The sequence below is a fragment of the Eleutherodactylus coqui genome, chromosome 9 (genome assembly GCF_035609145.1).
Source record: "Eleutherodactylus coqui strain aEleCoq1 chromosome 9, aEleCoq1.hap1, whole genome shotgun sequence".
Taxonomy (NCBI): domain Eukaryota; kingdom Metazoa; phylum Chordata; class Amphibia; order Anura; family Eleutherodactylidae; genus Eleutherodactylus; species Eleutherodactylus coqui.
In genome coordinates, this window is record NC_089845.1 from 119,317,519 (window position 1) to 119,337,511 (window position 19,993).

The 19,993-nt window shown below is 43.6% G+C and overlaps 1 protein-coding gene across 3 annotated transcripts; it reads right to left on the bottom strand.

Moving 5' to 3' along the window:
* Window positions 1-992: 992 nt before the first annotated feature.
* On the bottom strand, window positions 993-17,447 carry LOC136578384 (RNA-binding protein 12B-like). Of its 3 annotated transcripts, none has more exons than XM_066578414.1 (2): window positions 17,354-17,447; window positions 993-12,310 (listed from the first exon to the last, which is right to left on the bottom strand). In XM_066578414.1, exons 1-2 carry the CDS (start codon window positions 17,393-17,395, stop codon window positions 10,760-10,762), a joined length of 1,593 nt encoding a protein of 530 aa, XP_066434511.1. In that variant the 5' UTR covers window positions 17,396-17,447; the 3' UTR covers window positions 993-10,759. The 3 variants fall into 3 exon arrangements, with proteins under 3 accessions (XP_066434511.1, XP_066434513.1, XP_066434512.1); XM_066578416.1 differs by having other exon boundaries at window positions 17,334-17,362; XM_066578415.1 differs by lacking the exon at window positions 17,354-17,447 and adding an exon at window positions 16,842-16,931.
* Window positions 17,448-19,993: the final 2,546 nt, after the last annotated feature.

Here is a 19,993-nt window from a genome sequence, read left to right on the forward strand (position 1 = left end):
TGCAATTAGCAACGTGGGACTGATGTCACATTTGCAGATGTAGACTTATTTCAGATGTAGCGTGGTGAAATCCACCGCATTCCCGCATGTTACACGTGTATTTTGCAGCAAATTCCCTGCAGTTTTTTTGGCGATATGTGGACCTGTGTATGAAATGTGTCTCCAGAAAACCTGCACAGTGAGAACAAAGCTCAAAATGTGACTATGTAAAAGAGAAGGACGGCTGTAGCAATTACTGTATATACTCGAGTATTAGCCGACCCGAGCCCATAAGTTTTACCACAAAAAAACTGGTAAAACTTATTGACTCGAGTATAAGCCTACCTATACTCGAGTATATACTAGGTAAAGAAAAAATGCAATACTCACCTCCCAGCCGCCGTCTCTGTCCCCGGCGTGATGGTCTTCCCGGTGGTGCGGCAAGCTGCTTGAGAATTCTTCCCACTGTCATCTCCCTGCTCGGCTTTGAATTCCCCTGCCGTCAGCGCTGTGTAAGTAAACGCTGTGTTCGGATCGAGTGCCAGACAATCACAGCCGTCACTTGATAAACCAATCACAGCCATTCAGTGATGTCATCCACTGAATGGCTTTGAATAATCGACTCTGACTGTGATTGGCTGGCGCTTGATCCAATTACAGCGCCTACCTACATAGCACTGATGGCGGGGGAACTCAAAGCTGAGCAGGGAGATGACAGCGGGGAAAATTCTCAAGCAGCTTGCCGCACCGCCGGGGAGACCATCACGCTGGGGAGAAAGACGCTGGCTGGGAGGTGAGTATTGCGGGGTTTTTTTTTTGTTTTTTTTAACCTCACTCGAGTATAAGCCAAGGGGGGGCTTTTTCAGCATTAAAAAATGTGCTGAAAAACTAGGCTTATACTCGAGTATATATGGTAATTCAAAGTCACCCAAAACTACTCGAAGTTTTAGGTATCATCACTTTGAAATAATGTAACATTAGGTTTGTGGCACTTCAAAAACGCAAAGCTAAACTGATACAGAACACATTTATTTATTTTACAGTTCAACCAATACAGATATTTATCATTGCAAGTTCTTCTTTTCAAAAGGTGAAACAAAAATACATTTAAAGAAACAGTAACATCCAAAATATCTGGAGAGACACGTAAATTGACTTTTTTGGCTATTAAAACAAACATCTGATTAAAAACTAAAAGCGTTAGCAGTGGATCCTGTAGCTCTGTCATGAGTCGCTTCAGCTCCACATCCTCCTGGTTGTGGGCGCACTTCACCTGCAGCACTCAGTCTCTGAGGGCAGTAAAGACTCTTGCTTTTCCCACAGCTCCTTCTGTGTCTGCTGCAACCGCTTTCTTCACGCTATGAGCAAACGTAAAGTAAGTTTTCCTCTCACATTGTGTATCCATTGTTGAAACTGCATGCGGCTTTCTGATTAGCCAGTGTTGCTCATGTGAGCCGCTCTGGCCAATCAGTGCAGCGTAGGTCTTCACTTACTTATGTACCAACAATGCTCAGTGTGCATCGGGTAGTCTAAAAATCACTTTTGCCACCTTGGAAGTGTGAAAAGTGGCCACAGGAACAAGTAGATTGAACCAAGAGACGGCATGGCACCAGATAACTCTCCCTTGTCTTGGAACAGGTGGGTCGCCTTGATTTAGGAAGTCAGGATTAAAAAAAACAAAAAAAAAACAAAACATTGTCGCTAAAGGCCCTTTTACACAAAACGATTATCGCTTAAAATCCATCTTTTGAGCAATAACCGTTGCTTGTAAATGTGTGCCTATCGTGCACTTTTCATCCATCGCTGAGTTCAGCTCAGCTTAAAATCTATCATCCCTAATAAGAGGGATCGCACGCTGAGTTCTCAGTGGGCAGCACTGATGACATTCTTTCAGCAGCTGTCCCGTTGGAGAACAATAGCGTATTTAGAGAACAGACCACTCGCTGTTCTCTAAATACATGCAAATGAAGCTAGTTAGCTACTAATGGTCTGATTAGCCCATTAGTAGCTAATGCAAAATGATCGCCCAAATCTGACGAATTTTGAGCGATCATCTGTGCGTGTAAATAGGGCTTTAATGCCTGGACTTAAGAGTTGGCCGATCAAAAGTCTGACTGCAAAGGAAAACTATCTCAAAACTGCTCATAGCTTTGAAGCGTGAAGAACAAGGTTGCAACAGACACAGAAGGAGCTGCGGGAGTAGCAAGAGTTTTACTGCACTCAGAGATCGAGTGCTGCAAGTAAAGGGTGCCTACAACCAGGAGGATGTGCAGATGAAGAGATGTCTGAAAGCAGAGACTAAACTGCAGAATGTGGAATGGCAGATGCACCCGAATGGGGATGGAACGACAGGATACACTGGCCAAGTTTGGAGAAGCGAATTGGTGGCGGTATGGGAAGAAAGGAGAGCCTCAGATAATATAACTGAAAGGTTCTTTTAAGCTGCCCGGGGATATTAGTTGGCCAAAAATGGAATGTTTTGAGGCCCTGGCATACCCTGTTGAGTATCCCATCTCAGGGCAAATTACAGGGAGTTTCAAAAGTCATAGCCACCCTGAAAATCCTCTGAACGAACAGATACAAGTAGGAAGTTTTGTACAATACTTAGATGGGTAAGGGAAAACTTTTTGGTACTACAGTGGTGCCTGTTGGCCATCTTAGTGGTAGCCGTTTTTGATTCAGCCCAAGAAACTTCAATGGAAAGGGGGTCATGGGATACATCACTTACGGGTAGAATGTCATTTTTTTTTTGAATACCTATCATTTTTGAGCTAGATCTCATGCGAAGTACTAAGTTATGTTGAATTATGTGGTATGGAAAATACTACGGCCTCATGTCCACTAGCAAAATTAAACTGCGGATTCCCGCTGCGCAATTTTGCCTATAGGGAATCATTGGCCATCATTTTAATGGATTTGCGTTTTCTCACATGCGGGAGAAAAAACGCAGCATGCTCCATTTTCTGCGGGGCTCCCGTAGGCTTCCATAGAAGCCTATGGAAGCAGTCCGGTCCCGCGGTACACCCGCAGCTGAATTTCTTCTCTCCGGCGCGGGAGAAAAAAAAAAGAAAAAAGGAGTGCACGGCCCGGGCGTGCTGAGCGCGTTTGCCAGGCAGAGGGAAAGAAGATCCTTTCGCGACGGACGGGAACGTGCAGCGTCCGGACAGGTGAGTGAAATCTTTTTTCAGGCCTCATGTCCGCGGGGAAGGAGGGTCCCGCTGCGGGATTCTGCATGGAGAATCCGCGCGGGCCTGAATTTCCTAGTGGATATGAGGCCTTAGTGTATGTCTTTTCAGGTACAAGAAGCTGCCGCTAACAATCCAGGACAAAAACGGAGATCATCCTGATGGTTGGACACCGTTCATGTGCGCAGGTTCTCCCATACAAGTTTATGGACAGCAGTGGATAGTGGGAGCAGGCAAGTATAAAAATTACATCACTTGGCTCCCTGTCACGTCCGCTAACAGCACCACAATTTAGTTTATGGTGCAGTGGGGAAGTAAGAGGTTCTCTTTAAAGGGGTTTCATGGTGTGCATTTTATGAAGACAATACTCTCTCTGAGCAGAACACTCTTTATCAAAAAATATCAAGCACCTAGGAGTGGTTTTGCTGCAAAACTCAGCATGCAGTTACATCTCAGGCAGATATGCAAATACTTATAGGAGGTGTGGCATGACTAGATGAATGGTCTTGCCACCCGTAGCCTATAAAGAGGCTCTTAGAGACTACTTGTGTGTAGAAGACCTCATTTTTCCCTTGTGTAGAGCTTGTTGACAACTAAATACCTCTACGACACAATTAAAAGAGATTTCTCAGTTATACAAGTTTGAGAGGGGAGTATTAGTCCAATGCGAGAAGATGGATGGTTATATTGATGAGTTGCCTGACCTGTGGACATTCTGACCAAACTGTTAGGGGGTGTTGGGACCAGTCGATGCGTACACACGGTGTCCGGGCTTAGGACGCCCTCGACAGCCCAACAGTAGAGAGGATCGTCTAACAAGCACAAGCAGCTCCAACAGTTTTGTTGTCCGCCATCCCGAGACAGGCGGCACCATTTTCAGGTGTTTGGTTGTAGAATTTTTAGTCTGATGGCACCCATTACGTTTATTACCTTTGACACCCAATCACTACGATTAAACTGGACTGCTATGGAGTGGAAACGAGTTGTCCTCAGTGATAAATTGCTTTATGTTCTATTTGTCACCAATAGAACATGTATGGGACCATTTGGGACGCCAATTTTGATAGCCTACAAGTTTGCACGATGCATACTAGAGGCATAGTTACAGCAAATGTGGACCCATATGGTGCGGGATACCATACGGAACCTGTATGACTCCATGCATTCCTATATCATATCTTGTCTTCAAGCTAGAGGCGGTACATCAGGGTACTAGAGCCTCCCTTCAAGTGGTCCAATTTTCTGCAATAAATCATCCTTTTGCTCTGATATTGTACAATCACACACAAAGTATCATTCAATTTAGACAACTTCTTCTAGGCGCTTGATTTTTTTTGACAATGAGTGTACTATTAGTATTGCAAACGGAGCTGTACAAAAAGATTACCGAGGACTGGATATAACAAAAAAAAAAAAAGTGTTCTATTGCATAATTTTTCTCTTTTTTGCAGTACTCCATTGCTCTTTAAATATTTTAATGAGGCTATGTAATTGAAGGTTAAAAAAATCAGCTTAGGCTATATGTATATCTGCATCAGGAGGCTCTGTTCATCTTTTCAGAGCCTCTGGCATAAAATCATGAACGAAATAGAAAAGAAAATCCCAAAACAAAACAATACTCACCTCCCGTTGCTCCCCACACCAACGTTTACTTTGTTGGCATCAGTAACGTGGGTTTTTTTTTACCCACATGACCGCTGCAGCCAATAGGGAACTGGACAGGAACATCACCAGGTCTTCTCGCCCGGGTGAAGACACCTGTGAAATGCTGTGACGTCAGACAACCAAACAGTGGTCCGGTACCACAGGCATTGGGGGTCCACGACTATATTAAAAACAAAAAAAAAACGAACAACTTGGAAAACCCCTTCAACGACGGTCGGATGGACGCCAGTATAGTCAATATTGTCTGTTCAACACTGTTTGAGTCGATCATAGGACAGATCCGTTCAGACCGAGACTCCATTTTCCTGTGCCGTAATAAACGACGCAGGAAAATGGAATCTATAAGAGAATCCTGAACACAAATGTGAATATGGCCTGGAGTTACTTGATTCCTTATGGCAAAGTATGATGAAAATAAGTGCACATAAAAATGATTCATCTTCCTAGCTAGTCAATATTTGTCAAATTTTTACATTATTTAACCGTTAAAGACCAGAAATTTCTCAAAAATTTTCCTTTTTGTTTTTTCATCCCCACTTTTCAGGAGCTACAAGTTTTCATATGTTTCTGTCGTTGCGGCTGTATGAGGCCTGTTGCTTTGCAGGACAATTACAATTTGCATTTCTTTAATAGTTCTATTTAATGTACTATATAATGTACTGAAAAACAATTTAAAGTGGTGGGAATTAGAAGAAAAAAAAAAAAGATTGTACCATTGGTTTTGGGGTTTTGTTTTTACAGTGTTCATTGTGCAGCAAAAATGACGTAAAGTTTATTCTGTGGGTCACTACAAATATGACGATACCTAATTTATTCAGGTTTAATTTATTACCTATAAAATGAGCCTTTAACCTTTTCCAATCCAGTGTCAGAACTCATTAGACATTAAGATTATCCTGCAGCTCTGAGGTCGGGCAAGGTCTGACACATTTCTAAAGGCCCTTTTACACATGATTCTCGCTCAAAAGCCATCTTTTGAGCGATAATCGTTTCATGTAAATGTGCCCATCATTCACTTTTCTGCTGAACGATAATTTTATGCTTGGCCTAGAATCCATCGTTCGGCAGAAGAGCCGATAGCAGGGACTTCACACACTGTTCTCGCGCGGAGCACTGATAACATTGTCTCAGCTGTCAGCCCCAGGGCAGAACAAAGGGAATGTATTTGCAGAACAGACCGCCTGCTGTTCTCCGAATATAGCTCCCGGTGGCTCACACGCATTAGTAAACTACTAATTGGCATTAGTACCAATTAGTAGTTTATGCAAAATGATTGCTCAAAAGCCATCTTTTGAGCGATCATCTTTGTGTGTAAATAAGCCCTAACAGTATGTAGGACAGCGCTCCATCAGAAGATGTGCTATACACATTGTATGCAGTTATAGAATGCCTCTGTGCGGCAAATTAGAAATGGAGTTATTATATAAATGTTATAGTAATATACATACATTTACAGAATTACTCCAAATTATCTTCCTGATGTAAAACACTAATACAATTTAATTTAAAAAAAAAAAATTGTTAATAAATCATGACAGTTCATTTTTATGTGTTTCTGTTGAGCAATTTCAAGGAATTCACAACACAAAATAAATAAGAGCGGGTAGCAGGGAAATTGGATTGGAAAGGGTTAAAAACAAGAGCAAATTTGCTTCTGATGCTATATTGAGTTCCATAGCTTTTGTTTGTTGGTGTAGCTGTGTGAGGATTTGTAGTTCTTGATAGCATTTGATTACATGTAACTTTTTAGATCGCTTTTTATTAAATTTTTCTTTAAGAAGGGGTGCCCAAAAAGCCTACAATTCTGGCATTATATATTTTTTTCCTAGGCCGTTCACCATGTAGGACAAAAATTATAGTACATACTACTATGGACACCAATGTGTTTGTTTTAACATGAGAAATGGGGAAAGGATTTTAACTTTGATTTAACAATTTTAAGAAAAAGTAAACTTACAATAATTTGTTTCTACAATATACTGCAGTACTTCAGTATTGCAGTATATTCTATTTTTAATTACAGTCTACATTAAGCCCTGCCAAGAGCAGAGTTTAAAAAAACTGCAATTCATGGTAGCCCTGGAAGCCTTCTGTAATTTCCGGGCTGCCATGTGAACGCATTAGCACCCCACAATTGTGTTATGGTGTGGGCAATGGGATGCCGAAAGAACTTTCATCCGGCTGGCTGCTTAGATGAACTATCAACTTTGATAGCAGCATCTTAACAGTTAAGTGCAGCGATCGGAGGTATGGAGCGGGAACGGCTTCTGAGCCCGCTCCACATATCATTTGGCATGTATTTATGGGGAGTGGTCGTTAACGGGTTAAACAATTTTACATCTTACAAACTGATAATTCAAGGTAAAATGACCAACTACTAGTTTACAACTCCATCACCATTCGAGATTCTTTCTGTGCACTACTGCCTCCAGATATATAACTTGTCAAGCTCCTTACTTCAGAAAACTAAACAAAAATGTCCTCCCTTATGTGTAGTACCATATCTTAAATTTTGTACTTGGACTAAGGCCGATTTCATATCTGCGTCAGAACCTCCAGCCAGAGGTTCCGTCACAAAATACAAGAAGAAAAAGTGCTGCATGCAGAGCTTTTTCTTCTGTCTAAAACCAGGCAGCTGGGTGGAAAGTGGATGGACTCCTTTAGAGTCAATGGAGTGTATGTAGTACTATTCAGTTCCGTTCAGAGGGGTTCTAGTACTGAAAAATACACTTGTGACGTACTGCTGCAGGATTATGCAGTGGAAGAGGGGTTGTGTCAAGATGGTATATAAACATCAGAATTGCGTTCCGCTCTCAAGGCTCCCCCTTTAGGTCTCGGAAAGGAGAGACACTCAGTAAGGCTCTTTCAACATTATGTTGGGCTGCCATTGTCTGTTCCATCTCACCTTTCCATGCAGAAAACTACAGGAGAATGGAAAGAAACACAGAATTGGGATTGAACTACAGTGGTCAGCATGTTAGGCAGAGATCTCCCTGGTCTCCATTTCACATGGTTTACGTTGCAGTCAGTCTTTTAAACTTTTTATAGAAAAGTTGGTTAGTTTAAAAGAGTGACACGGATGGAAACTACATTAAACAGATCAAAGAGATCCGTCTCACATACCTGTGGTTCTATATCCCTACGCAGTTTTTGGCCTAGAAGACAAAAACCAGGACAGAACCAGTGCTGGATTCAAAAAAATGTAGTCCGAGAAGAGGCGAAGGGTGGCTCATGTCCCGGTAAGCCTTCTGCTGTTATGTAAACCTCTTTCACAAAGGCGTATGCAAGTACAGCCCACAATTCTCGGGCATTGGCTAGCATACAGACACTTTGTTCATATGCTGTTTGATACCTACGGGCAATGGACATTGTAGGGCTGATTCTGGCCCGTGATATGGGCCTAAATAGAACATGCTGCTATTGATTTGGTCCTTGTGAAAATTGCCTGTGTGAATAGCTTAACTGGTTATAATGTGTTGGTTTGTTGTCCATAAAATATATGGACAGCACACGGACAGGAAACACCCATGCAAATGGGCCCTTATACTTCATTTCCCCTGCAGCATCATCTACAGGGTGAATGTTAGGGCTAGCCATAGATTCCTCTAGCAAGAGGAGGTGATCGCACTTGAGTTCTTAAATGGGTTGTGCATCTTGGTAAAAAAACAAAAACAAAAAAAAACCCCTTAACAATATAAAAACCTATTTTGAAGCAACAGCAACAAGATGTTTGATCAACTGAATGTAGGAGAGGTATGAAATTATGAAATGTTCTATAGATTAGCTTTAGTAACAGGATAGACAAGTACTAATTACTTTAACGTAAAGTAATGCAGAGGACAATTACAAAAACTGCTTAGTAAATTTGGCCATCAAGAGAAGTATTTTTAAAAATGTAAGAATTGTTTTGTACATAACATTCAAAACAAAAAAACAGCACATAATTCAGAGCAATATTCTCAAAACTATTAAATCACAACTTCCATTATGCCTATAAAGTCACAGGCATAGTACACTGAACAATCACTGCATTAGGAACACCTATTCAATAACGGGTTGGTCCATCCTTTTGGGCGATCATGGCTTTCAGATGCGAGGGCACGGATTCCACAAGGTGATGATCATCCTCCGTACTCCACTCGACCCATGCCCACTGCAACAGCTCTGTCAATTTCTGCACTTTGTAGATAAGGGCGGGCAGATTTCACATCCCTTTCCAGCATATCCAAAACATGTTCAATGGGGTTACAGTCCGGTCAGTTTGAGGGCCAAAGCAGTGTAGAGAGTTCATTGCTGTGTTCCTCCAACCACTTCCTATTGATCCAGGCTCGAAGACACAGAGTGTTGTCCTGTTGAAAGAATTCCTATAAATATAGGGGCAGATGGTCAGCTAACTGGTCCCTGTAGGGTTCACCATTTAAGGATTGTAGTGCAATTACCGGCAGTCCTAGGCCATGCCAGGAAGATGCTCCATAGACAATGTCCTTGCCACCACTAGACTGTTGAACCCCAACGGTGTAGCCATTGAATACAGCTTCATGCTCTTTCTGCCAGATGCAGAGCTAGCCATCTGTATGGTTCATCAGGTAACGGGACTCATCACTCTAGATGACCTTCTGCCATGAGTCCAAGGTCCATTAATGTCCTTCCTGGATCCATGCGAGGCGTTGTTTGCGATTTCGTGCAGGTCTTCAACTACTGATCAACGCAAGGTATGCTGCATGGTCATTGTAGAAATTTGTCTGACTTCTCCACTGTTGTACCGCTGGATCAGTTGGTCCACTGTGGTCATTGCTGAGATACATGTGCCACCTGACACTCGCTTCTAGGTTCAATTGCACGTGGGCTGCCGCTGTGATCTTAAAATCGAATGTCTGTCCATGGTTCAACTAGTCTTCATACATCTTGATATCATGGTTTGAGAACAGCCAACACGTGCAACCGTTTCAGAAATACTAGCACACCTCTTGACACCAACATCTGTCCGCGGTCGGACACTCAAATCACCATGGTTGCCTATAAATGTCAAATGCTGCCTTCCACTGCACAGAGATGTCAGCACATTATCTGAGAGCAGATCATGAGACGGCCATAGCATGGGTACCACGTTACTGATCACAAGATATCGCGGGCGGGCTGTTCCTAAGGCAGTGATTGTTCAGAGTGTAATATATATGAATGACACTTTGGGATCCTATTTTAAGGGTTCAGACGCACCCTTTAAAGGCTACACAATAATTGCAAGCTGCGTGGCTGTCCCCGATATCAATATGTTCATCTGATCACTGCTGTTTAACCATTTATGGTATTTTATAACACAAACAATAGCTGTGTAAGATTTTTGACAAGTGTAGTATACAAGACTTGTGCCAGGAAACTGACGACATTTATAGAATTCGCTTCAAAAGAGTTAATTTCAAAGTAAAGAAAAACATTTCTAAAGCTGTGTTCACATCACGCCTTCTGAGCACATCTGATCAATCTGACCTTTGTAGGGCGATATGTATCAGTATACCTTTACTGATAAGTGAGATGTATCACTTATGCAAAGTCCCTAACCGGTCCAGAAACCAAAGGACCAAAATAGCACTTACAAGAAGAAAAAAAAATGAATATGTGATAGCATAAAAGGTGCAAAAATAGCATGACGATGGAGAAATAAGTCTAACTTTTGCTATTTTTGCACCCTTATGCCATCATATCAGGGCCTTCAATTAGGCGAAGATGGGAAATACCTCAGAAGTACAGCTCCGACTAGATGTGAACCAAAGCTAATCTTCATTGGGGATCAATTCCTCACATGCATTTTCTTATCCATTTGCAACAGGACCCTTGATCTAAGGAGGGATTTTAGAAATATACTGTCATTTTTATTGAATACAAAAATATTCACCCTCGGGCCACGCAGCAAAATCTCCCACTGCACTTCATTACTCTAAGCCATCCGAACTTGAAGTCGCACCTACCGGCTCGGCATTACCATTGTCTACATGAATATTATTTTCATTCAGACCATACGAGGTGCTTGGTGCATCATCTACATGGACAGCAGGAGTATCAGGTTCATCATCATCATCATCGTCGTCATCATCTTCCTGAGTGACATATTCATGAGTATTGTCCGTTTGGTGAAAACCCGAATCCTTATCCAGCATGTTGTCATCCGTCTCATCTTCATCAGGTCTATCAGCTTCTGGGGCACTATCCTCATCAAGTAAATCATCTTCCTGAGTGACACAATCATACGGATCGGTCATCATGTGTATAGAATTTGCAGATAAGAAATCTTGCAACTTTTCCTCAGGAATTCGTCTCATTGGAATTTCCCTCTCCTGAAACTTCTTCCGATGCAGTTTTTCAGCTCTCTCTATATCCTCTCCAGATGAGAAGGTGACTACTACTTCTCCCAGGCAAACTCCATCCTTGTCACATAGCAGTGAAATGTCTTCTTCATTGAGAGAAAAGCCAGCGAAGAACTTCTGAATGTCACTTTTTGCTACAGATGAAGGAAAGTTTCTTAAATAAAGGTATTTTCCCTTTTTGGGATACTGTGAGAACAAAGTTTTCTTGCTTGAAAGGTATTTGCTTATCTGCGATTTAGCGATAGGAGATATGAACAAAGGAGATCCGTTATATGTAACTTTATTAAATTTAAGGACTCTCTTATATTCCTTAAGCCTTTTGAACACGATAAAACATAGTTTTTCTCCTTGGTTTTTTTCAGCATCCAGAAACTTAATGTGATCCTCACTTGTGAGATTAAGGAACTTCTTCAGATCATCTTTTGTAGCAGCACCTTTCACGTTTTCCACAATCACATGAAAGCTTCCATCATATATTGGATCATCGAAAAGGGCTTCTTGAAACCTTGGATGCCTTTTGTCAGTCCTCATGCTTAAGCATGTTAACCACTCTCTTTCACTGGACCATATCACAGTTTTGTCCCTACTATGTCTGTATCTTCTTTTGCCCTCAAAAGCATCATTATTATTAGAAAACTTAACCAATGCATCACCACGTTCTATAGCATGGCTATCACTAGTGTTCAATATATCAACGACATGAAGTCCATCAAAGAATCTTCTGATGGAGTCTTTATTTGAAACTGCAGGACCAGCGGTAATACGCAAATACGAATGCGTGCCGGAAGATAAAGAATCTCGTCTTTCGTGTGACTTCCTATCCTCATAGAATCTCCTACTCGGGTAAGAAGTTTTATAATTTTTCAAGGACCGCTCCATTTCTGCTAGAGAGCTGGGATAAACGTAAAGAGTAGAATTCTTTATGCGGTCACCGGATAACCGAACAGCACTTTGTGCATCTGCCCGAGTGGTAAAATCAACGTAAGCCAAGCCGCGGTCACCCCCAATGATAGTAACTGCACCCTGGGGGATTTCCAATCCTGCAAAGTGTAATCGGAGGTCTTGTGTGTTAACAGCAGCTGAAAGACCCTCTAACCTGACAGTTCGCGACATTTTTATCTATAAATGGGAAGAGAAAAAAAAAAAAAAAAACACTTTAGAATTTTTTTTTTTTGTATAAGCACTTATTACTAAATAGCTTAAAAAGAAAACCACTGTTATTGAACACGTGAACTACAGAGATAAAAGAAATCATCGCTGTATCTTCATCACTGAGCTTCTTTACCATCCATGACATACATGTACATCATAAGTCACTGTGGGGCGGATGGAGTGGGCTTGCAAGCTAAGCCCACTCCATACTGAGCTGGTGCTAGCGGTGGCAAAAACAAAAAACACAACAACAACCAACACTTAGGGTGGGCTTACATCGGACAAATGTCGGGAAAACGATGCCCGACTCTCGTCCCTGTGTGTCCTTGCTCCTGTGCTGTTGCACGAGAGCTAGTAGCGCTGGCTTGCTCACAGACTGGCCAGCAGGGGGGTGCGGTGGTTGCAGGGGATTTCTACTCCTAGCGCTCCCCGCCCCTCTCCACTGACATAACGCAGCGGCCGTTTAGTACTAAACGGCGACTATTTACACTGAGCGATCAGCTCATCATCCATTGTTTATGCAGCATGGAGCTAAACACTGATCTCTCAGTACAAATAGCAGTCGTTCAGTACTGAACAGCCGCTCTGTTATGTCAATGAAAGGGGCAGGGGAGCGAGAGGAGAGAAATCTCCTGCAGCCTCCCCACAGAGAGCTAACAATACTAGCTCCCGTGCAGGTGCACAGGAGCCAGTATGTGCGGAGACGAGTGTCGGGCATCGTTTCCCAACAGTCATCCCATCTAAAGGGCCTTTTACACATTACAGTAAATCACCCACAACTCCGATCATGGCCATTTAACCACTCAGATTCCACAGTCAATGCTAACTATGGAATGTAAACAATTAACTGGGAGCCCCCCTTGCCCCATCCTCTACAAAACATGACTGCTGGGCATTGATGGATTTCCTTGGCAGCCCAGGTCCTAGTGGAGGATCTAAGGTCTGCCATATATTAATGTTTATTAAGCCCTGCCTGCAGGCATGCCAGTACTCTCTCTCTGTGTACCCTTGCCATGCCACAAACAACATAGATTGCAGCCTGTAAGAGGTTAAAAGCGGGTTCGGTGTTCTCACCGATCCCTGTGGTTACAGCTGGCTCTCGCTGCGGATGCCGTGGTGTTCAGTTTCTGGGCTTGCTACATCCATAGGACAAAAGTCTACGTCAAATCACAGGTAGTGCTTCCCACTCAAGGCGCACGTTTACATCCTGGGGCTGAAAGGGATTAAGGAAATGTGGCAGGCTCTCTGCATGGGAACAGGGACTCCAGGCTATAGCAGTGGAGGTCCTAGATGTTGCATCCCCACCAATCTGTCTAATAATGGTAATACAAAAGGATGGCCATACAAAGCCGATTACTTCTGCATGAATAAAGAATCAATGGACACCTTTGAGGGCAATTTTTCCAACCAACATGTATTTTGGACTGAAAATCATTTAGATAATGGGGTTTAATTAACCCTTTCCAATCCAATTTTGGATTTAGGGTTTCCTAGAAGGCTTTCTCTTTTTGCTGTTATACAACGATGCTATCTGCTGGTTTAAGCCAGTGTGTGCGCCAGAGAGGCTCCAACAGAGGAGTGGCTGGCAATAGACGGTAAGAATACCCTGTCAGACATCTTCTGACATTGGAGCTGTACAAGCTTCAATCAGAATGTAGGAAGATGTCAGACAGTGGATTGGAAAGGGTTAATGTTGCACCATTTCAGTGTAGATGACTGCAGTCTAAATCCTTTCTAGATGAAACGATTCTTCAAAAAAAAAAAAAAAAAGTTAAAACGAGCGAAAGTAGACAATCGCTCAGACTAAACGCAGTGAACGACTGAACGTTAGCTGCAGTGGTTTTTTTTGCAGTTAGTCCTATGCAGGCATAAAAATAATCGTTGTTTCGTTCACTAATCGTTTGTTCCTTCTCAGTCACTTATACAGCGAATGGGAACAACTGAACGATTCTCATTTGAACGCCAACGATGTATCTGCCTGTATATTCACTCCTTAATACGATAATTGTTTCACGTAAACGGACCTCAGGGGCGGCTTCACAATGGCGTACGTTCAAAAAGGCACATGGCGCAGTGTGCTTGGCTGAGATAGCCTTTTTTGCGTGTATTATTGTACTCTTTGCGCTGGCTGGGCCTGTTCACTTGGGAGTAGGACACAACTGCGCCCCGACTTAAATGGCTATGTAGCCTAATTAACTCCTGATTTATTTTGCCTGTGGAAATGCGCATGACATTGACTCCTCTGAGCCTTTTGGTGCGCAAATCCACACTAAAGAAGAGCATGCTGCGATTTTTTTCGTGTAACACCTGAGCAATGAGAATGAACCCAAGTTTTGGTAAGAGATCTGTCAGTGTGAAGCTGGATGACGGCTTAAGGTGCGTTTATGGAACGGTTATAGTTCACAAAATCATTAAGACAGATGATAGAGAACAATAATTGTTCAATTTAACCCTTTCCAATCCGATTTGTTTCCTGGTTTTCCTATGGGGCTTACTCTTTCTGCCGTTATACAACGGCACTATCTGCTGGCTAAAGCCAGTACTGCATGAGGTGACACATTAAATAGGCTCCGACAGCAGAGAGACTGGCAATATATAGTAAGAGAACCCCGACGGACGTCTTCCAACATCGGAGCTGTACAGCCTTAAATCATAATGTCTTTAAACGTCGGACAGTGGATTAGAAAGGGTTAATTGCCGGCAACGACGAACAAGAATCGCGTGGTTCTCCTTCATTGTTCAGTTTTGGCCGACATAAAAATCAGCACCGGCTCGGTTACTCGTGGGACAGTTTAAACACTGATCGATAAGTAAAGGAGAATAGGGTCATATCGCAGTGCGGGAAAAAAGTGGCGGCATGTCCTGTCTTTGGGTGTTTCCTTGGAATGTATCGCCAATTCTTTCCAATGAGGCTGGAAAACACATCGCGATGTGTGCGAGTGCAAAGCAGAGTTTCGCATTGAAAACAACGAGAAAAACTTACTGATCCTCCAGCGTGGCTGAAAGCCCTGCCGGAGAATCACAACTGTACTGAAGTGATGGGAGGAGCTTTGATACAAAAACGCCTCACATTTGCGGGTACCTCGCACATTGGCAAGCACGATATTGGGCAGATATCAAGCAGGAGCAGGTTGGGTTGTCAGCCGTTAGTAACGACTGATAACCCGGAGGAGAAGGAAGAAGTCTTCTACTTTCCTGGGTACATAGCACTCAATGAGTGCTATGTACTAAGAAGTGGAAGTATTATCTCCACTACGCGAGCCTGTGATCACGTGACCACCTGGATCCCCTATCAGAGTACTAGCAGACCCTAATGAGCTCTGCCAGTGATTGCTGTCACTAGAGGGTCTATGGTTTCCCCTGTAACTACGGCTTGTATGGATACCTAAGCTATAGGGAAGTGTGTGTGTGTGTGTGTGTGTGTGTGTGTGTGTGTGTGTGTGTGTGGAGACTGTGAATGACACACAGAGGTCTTATATGATATCATGGTGGGTCATAGAGGTTAAAAAATAGTTACAAAAATAAGTAAAAGAAAATTACGGAACAAAATAAAAATATATACATAAAAAAAGAAAAATGACCCAAAGCCGACGCCAACCAATACAGTCGCTATAAGCACCCTGTAATCCAAAACTGTACACATTGCATATCAAAACGTCTGAAACAAAAATAAATTAGTAAATTTACACTAAAATAAAGTAAGAAGAACAAAACAAACAAACAAAAAAAAATAAGTAAAAAAAAAAAAAAAATTTTAACCTTTGTACCCCCAATAAAACTAAAAAGTTAGTAAAGATGTAAAAATATAGCCTTACAGGTCACAAAAAAAGCAAGCAAAATTAATGTTGGCAGCTGAAGGAAAAAAATAGGGCAGTAAAACCACTACATGGGGAAAATCCCTAAAAAGTGTCTGGTCCTTAAGGTACAAAACAGCCTCGTCCTTAAGGGGTTAACTAAGGTGACCAGATTATCCCAGGGACAAAGCAGGACAAAGGGGTGTGGTCAGGGGGAGGGGCTTATCACGACTTATCATTTACCTCTTGTCATAACAAGTACAGGGCCATTTGAAAAAAGGAAAAACAAAACAAAAACAGCAAATTCCGCAGCATCTCCGCATCCCCAAAAAAAATTTGGCACGGATTTTGACTGGTAACTAGCCGTGTACCCGCAGCTGATGTCATACTATGCGGCGCTCCCCTTCATCTCCTCTATAGACTTCTCGCTGTCAGCGCTCCTTGGCTAACTGTTCCCAGCGGCCTGTAGCAGCGCCACCGCGAACTAGAAGCCGGGGAGCGCGGATAGCGGGAAGCCTACGGAGGAGATGAGGGGAGCGCCGCATAGTATGACATCAGCTGCGGGTACACGGCTAATTACCAGTCAAAACCTGCTGAGGTCATCAGCTGTATATCCACCACATGTAAACATCTCCTAAGTCAGCTGCAGGTATGCCGCCCCCTCCCCCACGACGGCCCCAGCAGTAACAGACCCCCACACTTACCTCCTCCTTGTCTTCAGCGCTGCTGCTGGGGTAAGTGTACATGTACACAGCAGCGCCTCCTCCCCCCTCCCTTATTGCAGAACCAAAGAAGAGAGGTCAGGGGAGCAAGATCCTGGGTGCACACAGCCCGGCCAGTAATCACTTTAATGGGGACCCGACGTCCCGAGAGTAGGATAGATGGCAGTCCCGCTGGGCCCCGGCAGGAAGTGAGACACAGGGTCCCAAAGCAGGACTGTCCTGCCTGAATTGGGAGATCTGGTCCCCTTAGGTGAACCGCTGTGGTCCACTTTGATGTTTCATTAACGTCTCGGCACCGCGGCTGATAGAACGCGGCGCAGACCCCCGGCCTCCCTGTGAGGTCCTTACATACTAATAGTCACATGGCCGGGCCGTCTTGTTAACATAACCCCATATGTACCCAAAGCAGCTGCAGTCCCCCCCGCTGTATGTTATATAGGGGACAGGCAGGCCGCAGCTCTACTACTATATTACCAGCACAGCCCGCAGCTCACCGTCCGCACCACCACCACAGCCAGGAAGTAACCACTGCGCATGTGCACCAGCGCGGGCCGCCAGCCTACAGCACGTCCCTCTCCACACACACAATCACAGTCGTCTGCTCGTTTTACGGCACTTACAGCAAATAGCGCGCGATCACCTGCGTACAGTTCTTCCCGGCAGCCTCTACTATCGCTACAGCGCAGCCGTGACGTCACTTCCCATTCCAGGGCGGAAGTGCTCTGACGTCTAAAGCCGTCGACTAATGGTTTAAAGGGGAAGCAACATTACCGTAGGAGGCTGTCAGAAGCTGTCTTTGTTACATCGTAGTAGGACACATTATTAACCCATTGATAACCAGGGCGTTTTTTTCCCCTAATGAACGAAAATGTATACAATACATACAACGGACAATATATATAACACCTATGTAAAATTAATATTTTTATTTATCGGATCATTACAGCTCTATGAGGGCTTCTTCATTGCACGCTGGCGTAATTAAAAATCGAAAACTCAATCCCCCTGTAATTTTTGTTGCCAATAGCAACCAATCACAGCTCAGCTTTCATGTCTTACGCAGCCGAGGTAACATGAAAGCTGCGCTGTGATTGGTTGCTATGGGCAACACAGATTTTCATTTGCACAGCTTCCATAACAGTGTTGGGCTCATTTCTGTGGCTCACTTTGTATATTCCAGGACTGCTATTCATAAAAACTCTTTGGAAAACCAATTGCTGCGCTTATTGCGCCGTGGAACGCAGGGGTATATCACCTTGTACCTCATATGACTTTTTTGATCACTTTAAGGCCAGTTTCACACGGCCGAGAACCTCCCGCGTGATTTGTGCGTTGTGAGACACACAAATCTCGCGCAAACATGAACCTTATTCTTCTGAATAGAGTCATACAATGCAGAGCCCCAGAATTTTTTTTATTTAATGGATCATCGTACCGACCCACAGAATAAAGTTATCATGTCGTTGTTGTTGCAGTTTGTGTGCCGTAGAAACAAGACGCACCGAAAGATGGCGGAGTTTAATTTTTTTTTCCATTTCTCTCCACTCCAGTTTTTCAGTACATTATATGGTATATTTAATAGGACCATTGAAAAAAACAACTCATCCCGCTAAAAACATGCCCTCAAACAGCGACGACCATTGATAAATAAAGGAGTTACAATTTTTTTTTAAAATGGGGAGGAAAAAACGAAAATGGAAAAACGAACAAAATTTTAGTCACTAAGGCCTCCTCACACAGGTGTTTGCAGTAAACGCAGCGTTTTTTAACGCTGTATTTACTGCGATTTCAGCAGCGCTGGCATGCATTTTGCCAGCGTTTTGGCTGAGTTTTTATCAGCTGATAACGCAGCTTAGGCCTTATGTCCACGGGGAAAATCAGGCCCGCTGCGGATTCTTCATGCAGAATCCTTTCCCGCGGATATGAGGCTAAAAAGAAGAATTACTTACCTGTCTGGACGCTGCAGATCTTCCCTCAATCGCGGCCGGATCTTCTTTCTTCGGCCCGGCAGATGTGCTCGGCCCGCCGGCAGCGTGCCGCGCGCATGTGCCGTGCACTCTATTTTTTTTTTAACTCCTGGTCTCCCGCACCGTAGAGCAGGAATTCAGCTGCGGGTGTACCGCGGATCCGGACGGCTTCCATAGGCTTCAATAGAAGCATGCAGGAGCCGTCCCCGCACTAAAATGGAGCATGCTGCGGGTGTTTTCCCGCACACGCAATCCGTGCCTCAAGGGAAAATGACATCTGCAGGTATTTAACTACCTGCGGGTGTCCAATGCATCCCTATGGGGGGCGGATCACGCTGTGGGTGAAAAGCTGCGAATTTTAAATGTTATTTTAGCCGTGGACATGAGGCCTAAGGCAGCCGAAAAAAAAAAATCACATACTCACCTAGTATGCGTCGTCCACTGTCCCTGCAGACTTCCAGGCACTTGTCCCTGCCTGCAGAGCATCTCTTGCTTGCAATGGGGTTTCAAGACCATGCCTCTAGCAAGAGATTGCTCTGATTGGCTGAGCCACGAGCCATTCATTCATTGAATAGTTGTGATTGGTGCATCCAGTGCTAGCTGCGATTGGCGCTGGATTAGCGAGGGCATTTCGTTCGTGCAAAAAAAATACGCAGCATGCTCTATTTTCCTGCTCATTTGCGCAGGGAAAGAGCACATATTGAACTAATTACACTGATCACGCATTTCAATGAATGAAAGCAGGGTTTTGTGTTTTTTGCACCCGCAAAAGGCACAGTAAAACACGCATGTGCACGCGCAAATACGCAACGCCCATCTTGCAAATTGCTTACGCTTGTGTGACGGAGGCCAAATGGGCTATTTACTTGGCAGGACTATCACTCAAAATTCATTCACAGGTTTTTAAGCTGACTTTTCAGTAGGATCACCGGATCGCAGCCGGTCTGTGCAAACGCTTCCTACTTCACATACAAGGTGAAGGGCTGAGCGAGAAGCCAGTGATCCAGCGGTGAGGTCTGTCAGTGTAAACATTCTGTACGAGCGCTGACGACCTTAGCGGTGATGTAAGCGCTCATCCAGTCGTTTACCCGACTGTCGGCCCATGTAAAGGGCACACAAGCCAATATTATATGTTTGCTTCTGTTCAGAGTTCTGCCTTTGTACTGT

Coding starts and splice junctions, on each gene's coding strand:
- LOC136578384 (XM_066578414.1), bottom strand. CDS start 17,395: ATGCGCAGTGGTTACTTCCTGGCTGTGGTGGTGGTGCGGACG. Junction 12,311..17,353: donor CTGTGGTGGTGGTGCGGACG/GTGAGCTGCGGG, acceptor TCCCATTTATAG/ATAAAAATGTCGCGAACTGT.